Below are 16,811 nucleotides of genomic sequence, written 5' to 3'. Positions count from 1 at the left end.
TTTGATGTAGTGTAGTGAATATGCACTCGATACTACATAATAGACCAGGCGCCCGTTGATAAAAATTAAAAGTACTTCGTCATTGACTGGTTCCTCTCTCTCCTAATCCTCCTGGATTCTAGCTGTCACAGAACGCATGCTTGACCCCAACCCAGGCACAATGGAGGGCGGAAATATCCTCTTCCTGACCAACAGCGAACATGGCCAAGCTTCAGTGACCTTAGCAGTTGCGCATGAGCTCCTGGTCCGGTCCAAGTTCGCCGTCCACATCGCTTCTTTCGAAGCCCTCGCCCCCGAAGTAAGCAAGTTGAACAAGACCACCACATCCTTGGGATCTACTACGCGTACCGCACAGTTCCATGGCATACCTGGTCGCTCCATGCTGGAGTGCGTGCGGAGTCGACTAAGCTGTTCTTTTGATGACCTGCAAATCGGATTCAGCGGAGCCCTGAACGTGCTGAGCCTTCTTCCTCGAATGGTCACTCCCTGGGATGGCGCCGAGTATATAGCGATATACCATGGCTTCGTCGATATTATCGAAGAGCTGCGACCTGTCCTCGTCGTCTTGGACCCGTTGCTTCCCCATGCGAGAGACGCATGTCGCATGACGCGACAAGAACGGGTTGTTCTGCTTAGCCCGAACACAGCCAAGGATCTCGTGGTACAGCCGCGACTGGAAAACCTGTGGAAGTATCCTATGTAAGTTGAGCCCCATTTTATCAAGCCAGCGACTGATGTGATATAACAAAACAAGGGCATGTAGCGGATATCCCTTCCCCTTACCATGGCGGTTGATCCTTCCCAACGCTTACCTCGCATTCCGAGCAGCGTGGTGTATGCGATCTGACGAGAACATCCGGGAGATAATGAAGTGCCGCAAGGAAAATGGTCTGGAGGGTGAGATGCCCCAGTTCATCATGGCACAGGACGACCCTATCCCGGTCTTGATCCCGACTACACCGGAGATGGACTTTCCCGTATCTGTGCCTGAAAGCTTCACGGCGTGCGGACCGATTCTTCGTCCGTGGACCCCTGTTGCTGACGCCCACCCGGAGCTGAATGCCTGGTTGTCCAAGCGGCCCACCGTGGTGGTGAATTTAGGGTCCATCTTCCGCTACAGCAGCGCTCTTGAGAGACAGTTCGCCGAGGGGATTCGCATGTTGCTGGACAAAAGGCCGGATATCCAGATTCTGTGGAAGTTACCGCGGGACCAGAACATGGATCACGACGGGAGTTCCCTGGACGGCATTTCTGATGCAGTTGCGGAGGGAAGGGTGCGGATCGAGAAGTGGTTCCCCGTCGAGCCCATCAGTATCCTTCTGCACGAGAAAGTGCAGTGTTCCGTCCACCATGGTGGAGCGAATTCCTTTTACGAAGCTATCCGGTAAGTTCCGATTCCCAAATAGGCAACTGGATTGATTGACAATGGTGTACTTTCTAGCGCCGGAATCCCGCAGGTCGTGCTGCCCGTGTGGTTTGATACGTATGATTTCGCCCACCGCGTGGAGTTCCTAGGGATTGGTGTGTGGGGAAGTCGCAGGACGGCGCCAATGATTCAGGGATCGGAATTGGGAGAGGCCTTGAATCGCGTGCTGGTTGGTGATAAGGGAGTCATTATGCAGGAGAAAGCACAGGCGTTGATATGCCAACTTGGAACCAAGGAAGGACGGGTAGTGGCGTGCGAGAAGATCCTCTCTCTGATTGACGAGTCATAGCGGGAGGAACCGGCGGTGGAGTCGGCATTGAGTGAGTGAGTCAAGAGTGAGACATCCAAAAGGGCGCTCGGAGGTCGCACATGCGCGAGGCCGAGGAGGCCGGTGGATTCGTAAGCTGATCGTCCTAATGATTCACCGGGGACTATCATGCATATCGGGCCGGCTAAGGTTTAAGCCTGATGCGGAATCTCCCCGCAGCCGGGCCATCGGCCCCACCGGACACAATACTTATCTACTTTATTGATCCCCCCCAAACATCCCTCCTCAACCTCATTGCACTCTCTCGGACAATTGAACATCATGGCTGCACAGCGTATTGCCTGGATTGGCCTTGGAAACATCGGCCGGGTACGTCTCAATTACCTTGCGTATTCCAAACAGTCCATCTACACCCACTCACCCCACACCACCAGCCACTTCATATACGCCTACTGACAACAGACACAGGGCATGAGCCGGAACATCGCCCTGAAAGGCCCTCAAACCAGCCCCCTGATCCTCTACAACCGGACCACGTCCAAGGCCTCCGCCTTTGCTCAATCCCTGGGCCCCGGCAAAGCCACTGTCGCGGAGACCCTGCCGGCCGCCGTGCGCGACGCATCCGTCACCTTCATCTGCGTCGGCGACGACCCCGCCGTCGACTCCATCGTCAACACCCTCGTGTCCGACTCCTCGCTTGATCTCACCGGCAAGACCATCGTCGACTGCTCCACCGTCCACCCCGACACCTCTCGACGCAGCCACGCCGCCCTGACCACCCGCGGCGCCGCCTTCGTCGCGTGCCCGGTGTTCGGTGCGCCCAACGCCGCCGAGGCCGGCCAGATGGTCGTCGTACCGGCGGGCGACCCGGCTGCCGTCGACCGCATCAAACCATGGCTGGAGGGAGTCACCTCCAAGGCGATCATCGACATGAGCGGCGAGGAGGTCGGGCGCGCCCTGATGCTCAAGGTCCTGGGCAACACGTTCATCCTCAACATGGTCGAGACGCTGGCCGAGGGCCTGGTCATCGCCGAGAAGTCCGGCCTCGGCCGCGAGGTGTACCGCCAGTGGGTGCATATGTTCTCGCCCGGCCCGTTCGCCAAGTATGCGGACCGCATGTGCACGGGTGATTACTACCAGCGGGAGGAGCCGTTGTTTGCGGTTGATCTTGCCCGCAAGGATCTGCGGCATGCGTCGAGTCTTGCTAGCGATGCGAACATGCGGCTGCGTAGTGTCGAGGTTACGGATGAGTACTTGAAACAGGTCAAGGCTGAGAAGGGTGAGAAGGGCGATATTGCTGGTGTGTATGGGGCGATTCGGAAGGAGTCCGGACTGCCGTTTGAGAATCAGTAAATTGGGCTTGGATTAAATTGCGTGCTTTGATCAGGGTATTATGATTTCGACAGTATGTAGTAAAATGGGGTATAATAGCTGTTTGTGTTGCGGTCGAGTCTGCCTGTATGTTGTTGCTTGCCATATCCATATATCGCAAATTGGCGGCCCCTTGTCTCCTATGCACGTATATATGCCTTTAGCATACCGGCATGCTGTTCTAGTTGTAGACATGCATGTCCATGTCCAACGGGTCATCCCCCCTCATACTGCGCCACCACTCGCTTTGCCGTACAAGCTCCCCCTCTTCCCCACCCAGCAGATTCCAATACTTCTTCAGGAACCACGCCCTTGCCTCCCAGCTGCGGACATCCCACGGCGTACCCGTCGAGCCGAGTCCACTCTGTCGATCCCTGCGCCCGATGCCTGTGCTTCCCCAGCACACCAGACCGGTCAGCACATCATTACAAAAGCTGTCCTCATCGACCTGCTTCTGATGGATGATAAGATTCTTCCGTAGAGTGGGAAAGGGAAGAATGTCTAGGTACGAAGGATGATGGAAGACAATTTGCTCGGCGGTGGGCCGCAAGTCCGGCTTCAACGACCTGTATGATCGCTGGACAGCGCAAATCATCTTCGATCTGACTGTGTCGTCAGGCAACTCGGCGCTGGGCCGAAAGAACGGCGAGAAGGAGTCATCTGCGCAAAGCACATCTACACTAATATCGAGATGCATTGCCAGGGTGCAGAACGCGGTCAGGGTGCAGATGGTGTCGATGCGAAGGTGGTTGGCGTACGGATTCGCTACAGGAACGTTCGGTTCGAACCCGACTACCCTGATTTCGCCGGGTGCAAATGGGGTAGGGCCTTGGGTGCGGATCTGAAAATGTGGGCTGGAACAGCCGCAGTCGATTGTGGTTGTCCAGCACGGACCGAGGAGGTCATCTTTCTTGTGGTCAGGAAGGAAAGGGGCTAGCGGGCCCGCGGCGATACTGTCTGATTCCGGAGTTTGGTGCGTGAACTCGCACATGGTCAGTGATAGCATGTCGGTTGACTGCGGAGCGAAGAGAGTAGCCTCCCATGGCGGCTGTACTGATTGGAAGCCATCAGACTGCCAGAGCTGCGTGGTAGATTCCCAGATAGTCGGGGGTAGTAAGACAGAGTCTAGATGGTCACAGTCTCCCAGGGTCTCTGTGGATGAACTAGGAACGGAGGCGCTGGAGAGGAATGCGTCCAGCGCATCACAATCTGGGACAGTCTGGTCTGGAGTACTGGATGTATCATGTGTGACTGGCTCGGACGAGTCTGTGCTCGCAGGTGGAGGCCTATCAAGAGCGCCTCGCTCAACCGAGGCTGCAAGGGACTCGAGATGATCTAGCCTCTTCCGAAGCTTTTCACCTACAATAGGGGTCAGCAGTGTATGATACAAGCAATCAACTCCACTTACGGTATTTCCTTTGGGCTTGGATGTTCTGTTGCCGCCTCTTCTCCGGGTCACGCCGCACGGGCTTTCGTTTCCTTTCCCCGGTGCTTTCGCCCCGTTTTAACGATGGTTGTGATCGCGGCGGCATTGTACATGAATTTAGACGCTAGTTCCGAAGTATCCCAGTGGGTATCGTGAGTGGGAAGGCCGGATGAGAATGTTGCTGGAGGCGTAGTTGGAATAAGCTGCGGCAAATGGCTGATGTCAGCCAATGTCAGCCACATTGTGCCAAAAAGGGAAATTCCGGATTTGTACAGTTTAGGTCTCGTTAGGAGATGGCTAATGCCACAGATTCTTCGTTACATGTTTCTATCTTTCTATATCTAGATATATAACAATAGCCAAATCGGAGACCAAGATTATTTAGCGAGGTCTTGGTCCATCACTCCACATGCCGCTTGGCGTCGCAGAGATAAAGTGGCAGCGCTGCGCCGACGGTGACCACGCCCAGCGCAGCCATCACCATATACACCTCCAAATAGCCCTGGCTCTGCACCCACTCCACAGCTTCGTAAAGGAACAAAAACGCCACCAGGTTCTTCACTACGTTGACCAGTACCAGGCACTGCGCCGCATCCTGTTGATGTCTTTGTGTCAAGTAGGTGATGCCGATGTTGGGCGTATACAGCGACCCGAACGAGACCATCCCAAACCCCGTGGCAATGGCTGTCCAGTGCATCCGATTCTGGCAGGCAAAGGCCAACAGCACGCAGCCTGCGGGACCCACAGCCATACCGGGGATCAGGCTGACCAGGCGATCCTCGGCGCGAACCGGCCCTAGGCCCCGTCGACGACCAATCCGAGTGGTGATGATATCCGAGAGCATTCCGCTGCCGCAACAGGCCAGAAGAAACCCGATCAGCGCAGCGATCTGCACCAGTCCCACAGAGACGGAGGAGAAGTGATACGGTGGCGCTTCTAGGAGAGGGGACATGTTGAAGCTGCTCGATAGGTCAGCCATGAACAGGGAAAGCAAGCAAGCTAGCGAGTGGGACACGGACATGAGGATGATCTGCGGGCTGAGGGCGCACCCGTAGAGGAGGATTACCCAGATCACGGCTGGGCGTATCAGCAGGCGGAGGGGGGCTACCATAGCCGAAAAGAAGTTGAGCTCGTGGTCGATGCAGATCGGCACGATGATGTCGATGAGAGCGGGCTGGTGCACGAAATACTCCCCTGCTGGGGGCGGATCTTCCATGAACATCTCCACGAGGCCTGCCGTTTCCTCTGTCCCGTCAGGCGTCGCCGGGAGTCTGATAGGAGCGGTCACATCCCACTCCGGACGCCGGAAGTTGGACTCAGGACACAAGAAAAATATCAACCCGACGTCGGCCACCGCCAGTGCACAGCAGAGCCACATGAAGGCCCGCCAGGTGCTCGGCAGATATTGTACCATCAGACTGTTGATGAGGGGGCCGATGGCCGTACCGCTTGAGATTAGAATCACATAGCTAGGGGAGAAAAGTCAACAACCGGTCCGCTTGCTGTGCTCCACGACCTGGGGGGGCTGCCTACATGGACATCATTGCGGCTCGCTGATGAAGGAAGAAGACATCCGAGACAAGTTCAGGCACGATACTCTCACCCGCGGCCCCGGCAAATCCTTGTAGGCACCTGGCCGCTAGCAGGCTAGGATAGCTGGTTGGTGTTGCACACCACACTAAGGTACCGGCCTGAAGTATCATAGAGAGGAGAAGCGAGGCGCGTTTGCCGAGTTTGTGGGCAAGAGGAACCCAGAAGGTATTCCCGATACTCAGGAACAAGAAGTTAAACTATTGAGAGCGCCAGAATGTCAGCTGTGAACATCAATCGCCCAAGGTGGGTGGCTGACAATGAGCAGCTGCGTCGCAGCAGATTGGGACTTGTGATATTCATGCATCAAATTCGGAGTCGCCACCGACAGGCCCGATCCGGCCATGTTGGTAATAAAGTTGGCCAGAGAGGCCGCGATGAGAGCACAACGCTTCAGCCAGACGGGCCACCGTAGCGGGTCACGATCATCCTGGGTCGGAGTCGGGAGAAGAGGTTGCATGCTGACCGAAAAGGGGTGAAGTTCGGATGGCAAGGGAACAAAGATAGAAAAGCAGATAAGGAGATGTTTTCGTCCGCACGGCGGTCTGTATGGCATGAAGTGAAGTTCATCTTATAGTTCGTTTGCATGAGCATGAGGGCAATAAAAACCCTCACCCCTATTCTTCCGTATCTATTTTGGTCAAGATCACTGCGAAACGGCGGGAATGAGCTTACACAAACTCACATATACCGAGTCCACCAGGGCATCACATAGATCCGTAGATCCGTCCGTATCAGTTCCCGATCAGCGGGCGTGGAAAGGTAGGATGTCTACACTGGGCCCCAACACGGTCTCATCTGCCGCCTCCACACCCCTGGCCCTGAACGACGCGGACTCGAGGAAGACAGATTGAGCTGCTGGGGGCGGCAGCCACAGGACCCGAAACGCCCTGCGATGTACATCGATACTCCTGCCCCATAGCGGGGAGTCGTCGGGAAGTCAGCCCTGAGTGGGGAAGTGGTACGTACTCCGTATGTACACACTGTGGACGATGGAAAGATTCGGTCGTTCCTGGCCGGCAAGTGTGGGGAATATGTTAAATATAGCGATAGTGACTAGAGCAAGGTCCTTTTAAAGCTCTATTCCAATCTCGATTCTAAGCCACTTGGGGTTATAACACTTCGACACTAGTGAGCTACTGATTGTTACCTCAGTAAGAACCTATGAATATAAGCAAAACTTAGTTTTTATTTTCGTGAAAATAGCAAATAGTCCTGCCTAACGCCTGCTGCCTGTTTATTTTTGTACTAAATGACACGCTTTGCATTGCATAAGCCGGCGAAAAGGTAACTATACATAAAGAAGGCAGATTCTGACTCACTGTTCGTATTCGCCGGCTTGGCTTGATCCACCCACGCTATATAGACAACATGCCTGTCTCGATTTCAAAACCTGCCGCACTGAATGTCTGACATGGCTATCGAAATCCGCCTAGTGCACTTCAATGATGTGGTATACAGTCTCCCAGCTAGTCAAGAGGTTCATCGCCGGAGTAGCTCGCTAATGCCTAGGTATCTAGTACCATATCCCCAGTGTGGACCGGCTCTTGACATTTCGTCACCTGATAGAGTCATTTCGTACAAGTCCAGAACAACACTCCAAAACCTTCACAGTGTTTAGCGGTGATGCGTTTTCGCCGTCCTTGGAGGCGTCTGTTTTGAGGGGAGACCACATGGTCCCCATACTCAACTGCCTTGGAATTGATGTGGCTTGCTATGGAAATCATGGTTCGCAATGCCCTAGCGTCAGTTGCACCTGTCAGTAGATTTATTAATCCAACTTAGACTTTGATTTTGGAGAAGAGAGGCTCACGGAGCTATCCAGCCAGCTCAACTTCCCCTGGGTCTTGTCCAACATGTTCCGTACGCCATGCAACACAGACCGGCGGCCTGAGCTTCTGGGATCTGCCAAGTTGTACAATATCCAGGTTGTCGACAGTATTCGGATAGGCTTCTTTGGACTGGCCGGAACGTAAACAGCCCCTTACACCCCCAGCATGCGACAACAGCTGACGTCTCAGTGACTGGCCGTCAAACTGCGAGTGTCTACCACCATCTCATATCGCGGATCCGGTGGAGGTTGCCCAAAGTGTCGCGCGTTTCCTGAGGAACGACAAAGGGTGCGATGTTGTTATAGCTCTCACGCATATGCGTCTGAAAGAAGACTTGAAAGTAGCCCATGCTACGGCTACGGGGGATGCGAAGGTGGATTTGCTCCTGGGTGGTCATGACCATGAAGTTGTCCGGCGATTCGATGCAGATACAGAAGCGGATTCGGAAGTGATCCAACAAGGATGCAAGAATGCTGATCTAATCCATGACGGGGAGGTTAGGGACGTTGAGGGTAAGATACGCATCATCAAAAGTGGAACAGATTGGAAGGGGCTGTCCTTGATTCGACTGTGCGTTGAGAGGGACCCAGCGGGCACAGCTTTCCTATCGACTGTGAAGTGTACGTACCCTGCATTCGCAATGGACGCGCTACTAACCATCCTAGTAAAACAATATACCGACGTCATATTACAACGAGCGGCCTGCATGACTTCCGATTCTGCAAAGTTCTCCCAAATGCTGAGCTCCATCCATGACCGCGTCGGCAGTCTCGTCCAACGACCAATGCTGCATACAGCCGTCTCCTTGGATGGGCGCAACTCTCCCCTACGGAGCCAAGAGACTAATCTCGGAAACATGTTAGCTGATGCTGTCAGGGCATTCTACAATACTGAAATCGCTTTCTTCAACAGTGGATCCGTTCGATGTGACTCCATTATTGGTCCCACGGTTTCCAGCGGAGTGCCAATTTTAGTGAGAGACATAATCAGTAAGAGACAACGTCAGTCCCCCTGTTTAGTGACAGACCTAACGCATACAGATATATGTCCTTTTGGAAACAGCTTGGTTGTAAAGAAGATCAGCGGAAATGTGATCTTACAGGCTTTGGAAAACTCCGTGTCGGATTCTCATACAGACGGGAGATTTCTTCAAATCTCGGGCCTGCGAATTACCGCAAGTTGGGGAAGAAGCGAAGGGAACCGAATTTTGAAAGCGACTTTCATTCCACGCCATGGTCAGCCTGAAGATATCAAACATGATCGCCTATATATCACGGCTATTCCATCGTTCATCGCCTCTGGTTTCGATGGGTACACCTGGTTCCCAGACCAGCAAACAGTCATCGACGGCGAGGCTGCAGTCACGGACACTGCCCTGATGCTGGGTATATTTGGTGATGAGGTCTCCTCGGGCGATCCAATCCACAATAGACATGAGATGGGAATTGAGAGGGCGAGAAGATGTATTGTTGTAGAGCACAGTGATATCGACGGACTACCAATTGTGGCACCTATTACTGATGGTCGAATCACGTTTATTGAATAGACAAGGTGGTGTCAATGAGGGTCTCCCATAAACTACTTATATCAGCCAGCCACGTCCCGGAAACAACAACAAGCCTCTATTGGTACATATGATTAAGACAAACTCTGCATGTATAGATGACAGATGAGTTGGCCACCTTGTTTATCGATTTAACTCTGGCACTGTATTTCGAATCCCCTCTGGATCCATTCAATCACTAGACTTGTTTGTTATCGGTTGATGGGAAAAGAGATTGTTGGTCACGGGTATATCCACTTTCCCAGAGTCAGTAAGATAATCCTGGTGGACTAGTCAATGTTAAACAAGTATTGATTGGACTTACAAGATAATATCAAGATCTTCAAGGGTTTTACCCTTGGTTTCTGGGAGGAAAAAGAATGCCCAGACAGAGGCTAGAATCATCCAAGTGGCGAAGAAGAACCAAGTCCCGTATCCGAAAGAGGAGAATATATATGGAAGGGCTTTGGTAATAACAAATTGGATAAGCCTGTTGCATAGTCAGCGAAGTTAAATAGTCATCTTCTGGATAGACGCTCACCATTGACAAAGGGCTGCCCATGTCCCAGATAAATTGCGAAGCGCGCCAGGAAAGATCTCTGCTGAAACGATCCATGGAATGCCGTTAAGACCAAATGACCAGCTTTGATATTAAATCAGCATTAATCACTCCAACAGGCGGTTAGGGTCACGTACAATACGGAGTAGATCATTATCATGGCAGTGGCAGCCTTTCCTCCGGCGGCAGTTGAAGAAGAGAGCTTGCCGCCTCCCTTGAGAATATCGGCAGGGTGGCCTATCTTCACATAAGCGCCAATGAACCAGAGGCATAGTGAACATGCAATCGAAGATAATATAGTGGGACTTCGCCGGCCCCAGACGTCGATGAGGAAAATGTAGAAGATGATCGAGGCGATGGCCTTCACCAGTCCATAGATGCCTGTATACAGGGTAACGTCCTGGATGCCAATCGACTTGAAAAGTGTAGGCGAGTAATAATTGATAGCTTTAGGGGTTATCATCAGTTCCTCTGCAATATTACCCAATGCACCTGCCACAGAAACTTACCAGCAGCGCCCGACATGTTCTGAAGTACGAAAGCGCAGAAAACTAGAGCAACTCTGTTACGCATTCCTTTACGAGATAGCTCATGCAGAGCCCCGCGGGAATATGCCCATGTCCCCGTCCCGTATTCATTAGCGATCGCTTCCTCCTCTCTGAGCCTATCTTTGATGATTGCGATGTCTTCCGCAATGTCTAAAGGGGCGGTCAGTTAAGTCGTGGTTAGTCTTGACCAGATTCCCACTCACACTGGTGATCCCTGGGAAGGTGGCGCAGTTCTTCGAGTGCGTTCGTCCCTCGCTCATCTTTGCCTTTCCGAAACAGCCAGAGTGGGCTTTCGTGAAGGAAGAAACCTCCAAACAGCAGGATGGCAGACGGGATGATCTGAACAGCCATAGGAATCCGCCAACTCGTGCTAGCTGTGGGGTTGAGCGTCTCGTCGATACCATAGTTTATCCAGAAACCTATGACTGATCCAATCTGATAGGCAATTTCAAACAGGCCTGTGAGGATGCCGCGAATCGAGGAGACCGATAGTTCTGCAATGTAACTGGGTACAGTCGCAGTGATGAAGCCGCAAGCAAGACCCGTCAAGGCGCGTCCGGCGTCTATACAGTAAGTCAGTTCCTTTGCTCCAAAAGATGATTTCATCTGTCAGCACTGACAAATATACGACAACTGGTGAGTGGCGGCAGTCATGAGAATGGCGCCAATGAGAAATACAAGATTCGAAATCTGGAGTGCCCATTTTCTGCCCACGACCTCGGTAGCTGCCAGTTTGTGAGTCAATGGTTTGCTAATCACATATTCCCAGGGTTTCATACTCAGAAAACAAAATATTGCGCCGAAGAAAGCCGCGGCCTGGAATGTAGAGGTGATATTGCTGGATATATAGTTGGCATTTGATTCCGATATACCAAAGTCGTCCTTAAAGCTCTGTCTAGCAATAGTAGTCCCAACGAATGCCGAGTCGTAGCCAAACCTGTAGCATGATGTCAGCTGGATATTTGACAAAAGCTCTCATCATTGATACGGAGCCCTACAGCAATGATCCAGTTCCAATGATGGCGGCCTCCGAGAAAAGCCTCCAATTGTACACCTCCTTCGGTGTCGGTCGATCCTCTACAGCACGAAAGCCCCCCATTCTATCGTTGCAAGTATCAGTTATGGATGCAGAGATCGCGGAACTTGAATGGTGAGGATGCAAGGGATCTCAAGTCGGACATCGATGTTGCTTTTTTTCCCTTCAACCCCACGCTTGTACATCGGAAGGATTCCATGTTCAGCGTGGGGGATACGAGATATTGAGTCGGCAGAAAAAGTCCACCACTGACATTTCAACGATCGCCGAATCCAAGAATCTATATTAGCGCCATATGGGGATTAGGGTGCGGAGAAGAAGGAACTAGCAGCGTCTGGGCGAGTAGACCTACGGAGTACTTCCGAGTGGAATGCTGGAAGGAGAACCCTGTAGAGCATCAGGCCCAGCTCAGTTCTTATTTATTCACTCATACACTCAAGTCAATGTATGCAGATCTACCACGCTCACCCAGGTATTCTCCCTGTTCTCGCTATAGGCCGCCAGCAATTTCCTCTCCACCTGCACAGCAGTCGGACAGCTGAAGCCGTGATTTCATGTTCGCCTGGAGCTGTAGAGATGCTGTGTTAGTCCGTAATGCCACAACACTCCTGTAGCGAAGAACTTTCTCCCGGGGGCATTGCGATGGCGAGTGGCTGGCGTCCACGATCAGCATCTGAGCGAGGATTGAATATCAAGTAGCAGTCATCGATCCGCGCCAGCGTTCCCAAGTATTGTTTAGATCGTGTAAGGAAAATTGGACTTGTAGATATTGTTTTCGTACTGGGCGAGCTTCCGGGGATAACATCCTCTCCCTTCTCGGTATTGATTGTATTCGACCCAGACCGCGAGACTATTAGTCTCTGTATCTGATATGTCGCGCCAGAATCGCTGCCAGTGTCCACAGGTAGTGAAAATTCATCCTCGAACCATACAGCGTGTGCTTGATTTTGCATGCTATGCGTGCTGTCAATACCAAAGAGAGTTTCAGCCACGATGACCAGGCCGGCGCCTGCTTTGGACTAGACAGGTGCGTGTCGATTCCGTCAGCCCTGTGACAACTTTCCATGTTGTATAGTGTCTCATATAAAGTCTCGTACATTTGTGAGACTACGATAGGGGTGCCATCGGAATCGGCACGCCGTGCAACCCGTCCGGCGGCTTGATATTTTCCCGGGCACGCTAAACTTGCCGACTGTCCGATCGCTATAGCTTGTCAGGTCGTTTTATATGAGCGAACGCCAGGGCATGCCAGACTCGTTGTGAGATCTGTCGGTCACGCCAGTAGAAATAAGTCCGCGGGTTTGGTTTGGAAGCAATGCTGCCCTTCGACTGACAGTATATATCCGGATGTCGGGAGTGGACGGGATTTGTTATATTCATCAGCTCTAATGCGACACAATAATGTGCGCATCAATAACGCGTATTTTGCTATTGAATTCGTTTCTAAAACTATGACATTCACCAAAGATGGCAATGTTGTTGTTCATTCTAGTCTACCATATCTGTCCATAGTCGTACAAGAGGCGATGGAAGCATTTGTTCTCTTATGCCTTGATGAGAGTGACTTATGAAAACAGTACAAATTCGGCAGACATATATATTTCATGATACCATCATTCATACAAGAAATTTTACAAGTACCATGGTAAGGATACTTTCTCACAATGTATCCATCAAATGGAGGTATATACTGTCTAGTGCTTGATCCTTTGTTAATGTGAAGATAGAATCTGCATTTAGCCTCTTCTCGTAGGCAGACATTCTAAGCAAGGGTAACTGCTTGCACACAAAAATCTAATGGTCTAATACAGCACCTTGATAACTTAGGAAATCTCACGGAAGACATCTTATGGTTGTTTCAATGCCCATAGATTGTACATCTGAATAATGTTTAGCCGGCTCCCCACCAAACCCACAGTCTCCCACACTGGCGCACCACTTTATCTTGTCCGGAATTCCCGACGACCCACCCGCAGGCTATCTATAGAATTGAGTATCCTTCATCAATCACTAGCTGCCGCTGCTGCTGTATTTAGACTCAATGATTGATAGTCACGTTGGTGTGCCTGACTCTGTTCTATGATTAGGCATATAGTACCCAGTAAAGTACCAGTGGGTCATATTAATGGCTGTCATCAAGGATGAACAACGACTTTGAGGAGTCTCTACGCTATAAAAGCCACTACTTCAGACCAGATGGGTGGACCAATACCCTTCAATCCAACTTCTCTGATCTAGACCGAAGATTCTTATAGGAGTCCTGCAGATAACAAACGAAGCGCAGATTCAGGATGAAGCAATATTGAACCAGCCGACGAGAAGGGCCGCCGTAATGAGTGGCCTATGAGCAGAATCCCCACTTGTCTTACCAGCGAGGTTAGATCTCCATACGGAAGGCTGTAGTTGACTTAGATTGGACCCGAGGGACCATGATACAAGGCGTCGACGCGTCATTCCGCAGTCACTGAACCAACACATATAATAGTATGCTATAAAAGGTGTCAAACGCTAGTTTTGTGGATACATTGCGTATCCTGAGGAATATCAAGACCACGCGCCTTCGCCTGATGCATCGATACCCTGGAGGATACTAAAAGGGATTAATTCTGGAAGATTGAATGAGGCTGAGTATAGCATGTGGGCCGACTTATCGGCAGTTCTAGGGCGCCTGGACTTGTATATAAAGCCCTTGAAGACCCGGTAACTATTGTATGACAATCAGAAACTTCCATCCATTTCATTGCGACGAACTCGACCCATTTGATTGCCTTGATCTGATATCAACTTCATTTCGCAATGTCTACCACCTCCACCGCAACCACTTCCGCTGCCTCGGCAACATCCACCTGCCACCAGAAACTATACGAGATCCCCGTCAAAGATGCCGCCTGCGCGATGCCCATGCAGGGTAACAATTCCGCAATCATGAGCAGCTGCTGCGGCTCGGCGTCTGTCGTCTCGTATAGCGATTGCGACTACTACTGTCTTGCTAAAGGCCAGAAGGTCAGTGCCCTCGCTGAGTGTCTGACCAAGGCTTCCAAGCCGGGCGAGGTGTGGTGTAACACCAATGCGAACGCTACCGCCACAGGCAGCGTGCCCACCACCGGAGCCGGTACCATCGTGGCCACGGGCACCGGCGGCTCTTCCACCGGTACCGGTACTTCCAGCGGCGCGTCTTCGACATCCACGACCAACGCGGCAGCAGTAACCAAGAAATCGGCCGGCATGTTGGCTCTCTTGTTTCTTGGATCGGCTGCTGGATCCTTCCTCTAGGGCTGATAGACGCATGAGCGCGGGTCTCGTGGGCGTTTCGTGCAAGAAGCCTCTCTGGATATACTGATAATGGTGGTGGCGGATGAGACTGCATTTGGACAATCGAGAAAGAGAATGTGTTGTTGTCATGCCTTTCGTGTTGCGTTGCAAAGGACATGTATAATAGACAGCAGTCGTCCATTTCTTCTCAAGCTGGGGGACGTGTTATTAGCAATTGTGACAACTCACTCAGATAGTGGACGGCCGGATCCCTTTTCATAAGCGCTTAGGCATCAGAGAAGTCTCGAGTAGACGCATGCAGTCTCCTGCAATGGATATGTGACAAGAATCGCAGATAGTATCATGCAGCTAGTTGCTCTGAATCTTTTGATTGAGGTCCTAAACCATTAAGGTTACTTGATCAGACGAAAACAAGAGCAGCAACAGCTTTCGCCAGTAGGAACCATAACGCGGGAACCGCTATATGTACAGGAAAATATGAAACCCATTACCATGCCGGTCCCAACCATGGATAATGCAAAGAAAAGAGGATGCTTCGAACACCAGAGTGAAGAGTCGAGAGGAAAATCGGAAATCGTTCTAATACAGCGTGGTCCAAAAAGAAAAAGGAAGTAATACTAACAACACCCTCCCGCTTTGCTGAAACAGACCCATAATGGACATTTATTTCGGACGAAGGTTGGAAATGGAAGTCGACGATATGAGTGGGTGGTAAAATACAGTTCGATGGGGAATCAGATTTACAGGAAGGCTTTTCTCACGACCTAGAGAACAGTTAATGGGATATTCACGGGGAGAGGAGTATTGCACATACAGCCCAGCCACCTGCAATGCTGGCTACAATGCCGCCGGAGATCATCATAGGCTTGAGACCACGGGTACTCTTGAAGATCATTCCACTAAGAGCACCGGCGGCGATGGAGTTCGCGGAATCATGCTTTCCGCGAGCGTATCCTAGGCCGGAGTTGAAACAGTTATAGACCATAGCCACAACACCCGCGGAGTTGCCGAGGAAAGGTCCTCTCCGCGTAATCGAGTTCAGAACACCGTTCAGTCGGATCTTCGGAGGTGCCGTCACGGGCGTCTTTCTGAGTCCCTCGGACAATCCCCATACGCCTCCTAGGGTCAGTGCCGCGAGGTAGGTTGTGCCGGTTCCATAACAGAGATCATCAGACCATCCGCGGGAAGGGAGAACGGATCGCGAACCGGGGAGTTCGTCAAGCGCGGAATCTTCGAGGGTGATGTAATCGAGAGTATCCTGGTTCAGGCCAGCGAGGGGGTGAAGCTGGGTCGGGTCGGGAATGGCGACCTCAGAGAGGAAGGACGTGGCATCCTGCGCTGTCGAAGGGTCGAAGGCGTCGGGGCCTTTGGATTGCTTGCGGCCGCTGAAGGAGTCCCAGATAGACATGGTGAAACGGGCGGAAGGGGATTGATTAAATAGAATACAAAAAAGGGGAAAGAAGAAGAAAGGATCTAACTGGAGAAGGAGGAAGAGGTATAGGTCTGAAGGCCACCCCTGCGCAGCTGGACGTTGTCTGGACTGTCTTGGATGCTTTTTGACTCCGAAGAACCGGAACAAAAACTTCAGCCCCGTGACGGCAGGTCACGGGATCCGCCCGGGTTCTCGGGATGCGGAAGAGGGTTTGACCGGCACTAGTCCCGATTCGGGAGGCCGCATCGAAAATCCGTCCACAAGAGGCAAAATTATTGTATGGGAGGGTCTAGCGCGGGGAGATATCGTCCATGCTCAACCGCTTCACATTGTCTCGTGGCATGTGAAGCGTATAAGAGAAAATGGAAGTTGACTCAATGACCGCCGCCATTGGCGACGCGGACTGTACATACGTGGAGGAGATCTCCCGTGAAGTTCACGTCTTATCGGAAGAAACGCTTAAGCAGCTCCGCAAAGGCCCGCTGGTAAAATTCACGACTGGATGTG

At 51.8% G+C, this 16,811-nt stretch overlaps 8 protein-coding genes across 8 annotated transcripts; 5 read left to right on the top strand and 3 right to left on the bottom strand.

The window, feature by feature from the left end:
• Window positions 1-160: 160 nt before the first annotated feature.
• ATEG_01419 (glycosyltransferase family 1 protein) lies at window positions 161-1,388 on the top strand (the record flags this gene model as incomplete). The annotated part of the gene is made up of 2 exons (XM_001208784.1): window positions 161-699; window positions 755-1,388. The coding sequence occupies 2 exons, from the start codon at window positions 161-163 to the stop codon at window positions 1,386-1,388; spliced, it is 1,173 nt and encodes a 390-aa protein (XP_001208784.1).
• Window positions 1,389-2,015: 627 nt separating this feature from the next.
• ATEG_01418 (NAD(P)-dependent oxidoreductase) lies at window positions 2,016-3,047 on the top strand (the record flags this gene model as incomplete). The annotated part of the gene is made up of 2 exons (XM_001208783.1): window positions 2,016-2,063; window positions 2,163-3,047. 2 exons carry the CDS (start codon window positions 2,016-2,018, stop codon window positions 3,045-3,047), a joined length of 933 nt encoding a protein of 310 aa, XP_001208783.1.
• A 515-nt stretch (window positions 3,048-3,562) lies between these two features.
• On the top strand, window positions 3,563-4,002 carry ATEG_01417 (uncharacterized protein; the record flags this gene model as incomplete). The annotated part of the gene is made up of 2 exons (XM_001208782.1): window positions 3,563-3,570; window positions 3,684-4,002. The coding sequence occupies 2 exons, from the start codon at window positions 3,563-3,565 to the stop codon at window positions 4,000-4,002; spliced, it is 327 nt and encodes a 108-aa protein (XP_001208782.1).
• An 889-nt stretch (window positions 4,003-4,891) lies between these two features.
• Window positions 4,892-6,427, bottom strand: ATEG_01416 (putative MFS transporter; the record flags this gene model as incomplete). The annotated part of the gene is made up of 3 exons (XM_001208781.1): window positions 4,892-5,960; window positions 6,025-6,281; window positions 6,341-6,427. 3 exons carry the CDS (start codon window positions 6,425-6,427, stop codon window positions 4,892-4,894), a joined length of 1,413 nt encoding a protein of 470 aa, XP_001208781.1.
• Window positions 6,428-7,937: 1,510 nt separating this feature from the next.
• On the top strand, window positions 7,938-9,459 carry ATEG_01415 (bifunctional metallophosphatase/5'-nucleotidase; the record flags this gene model as incomplete). The annotated part of the gene is made up of 4 exons (XM_001208780.1): window positions 7,938-8,053; window positions 8,103-8,533; window positions 8,579-8,902; window positions 8,954-9,459. 4 exons carry the CDS (start codon window positions 7,938-7,940, stop codon window positions 9,457-9,459), a joined length of 1,377 nt encoding a protein of 458 aa, XP_001208780.1.
• A 659-nt stretch (window positions 9,460-10,118) lies between these two features.
• On the bottom strand, window positions 10,119-12,552 carry ATEG_01414 (uncharacterized protein; the record flags this gene model as incomplete). Its single annotated transcript, XM_001208779.1, has 8 exons — window positions 10,119-10,462; window positions 10,525-10,713; window positions 10,767-11,126; window positions 11,184-11,500; window positions 11,562-11,663; window positions 11,853-11,879; window positions 12,068-12,167; window positions 12,381-12,552. The coding sequence occupies 8 exons, from the start codon at window positions 12,550-12,552 to the stop codon at window positions 10,119-10,121; spliced, it is 1,611 nt and encodes a 536-aa protein (XP_001208779.1).
• Window positions 12,553-14,395: 1,843 nt separating this feature from the next.
• On the top strand, window positions 14,396-14,872 carry ATEG_01413 (uncharacterized protein; the record flags this gene model as incomplete). Its single annotated transcript, XM_001208778.1, has 1 exon — window positions 14,396-14,872. The coding sequence occupies one exon, from the start codon at window positions 14,396-14,398 to the stop codon at window positions 14,870-14,872; it is 477 nt and encodes a 158-aa protein (XP_001208778.1).
• Window positions 14,873-15,612: 740 nt separating this feature from the next.
• ATEG_01412 (protein transporter TIM23) lies at window positions 15,613-16,280 on the bottom strand (the record flags this gene model as incomplete). Its single annotated transcript, XM_001208777.1, has 2 exons — window positions 15,613-15,636; window positions 15,687-16,280. 2 exons carry the CDS (start codon window positions 16,278-16,280, stop codon window positions 15,613-15,615), a joined length of 618 nt encoding a protein of 205 aa, XP_001208777.1.
• Window positions 16,281-16,811: the final 531 nt, after the last annotated feature.

This window comes from Aspergillus terreus, genomic scaffold, assembly GCF_000149615.1.
Source record: "Aspergillus terreus NIH2624 scaffold_2 genomic scaffold, whole genome shotgun sequence".
Lineage (NCBI taxonomy): Eukaryota > Fungi > Ascomycota > Eurotiomycetes > Eurotiales > Aspergillaceae > Aspergillus > Aspergillus terreus.
Note: the sequence above shows the minus strand (reverse complement) of the source record. Positions and strands in the feature narration are given on the sequence as shown.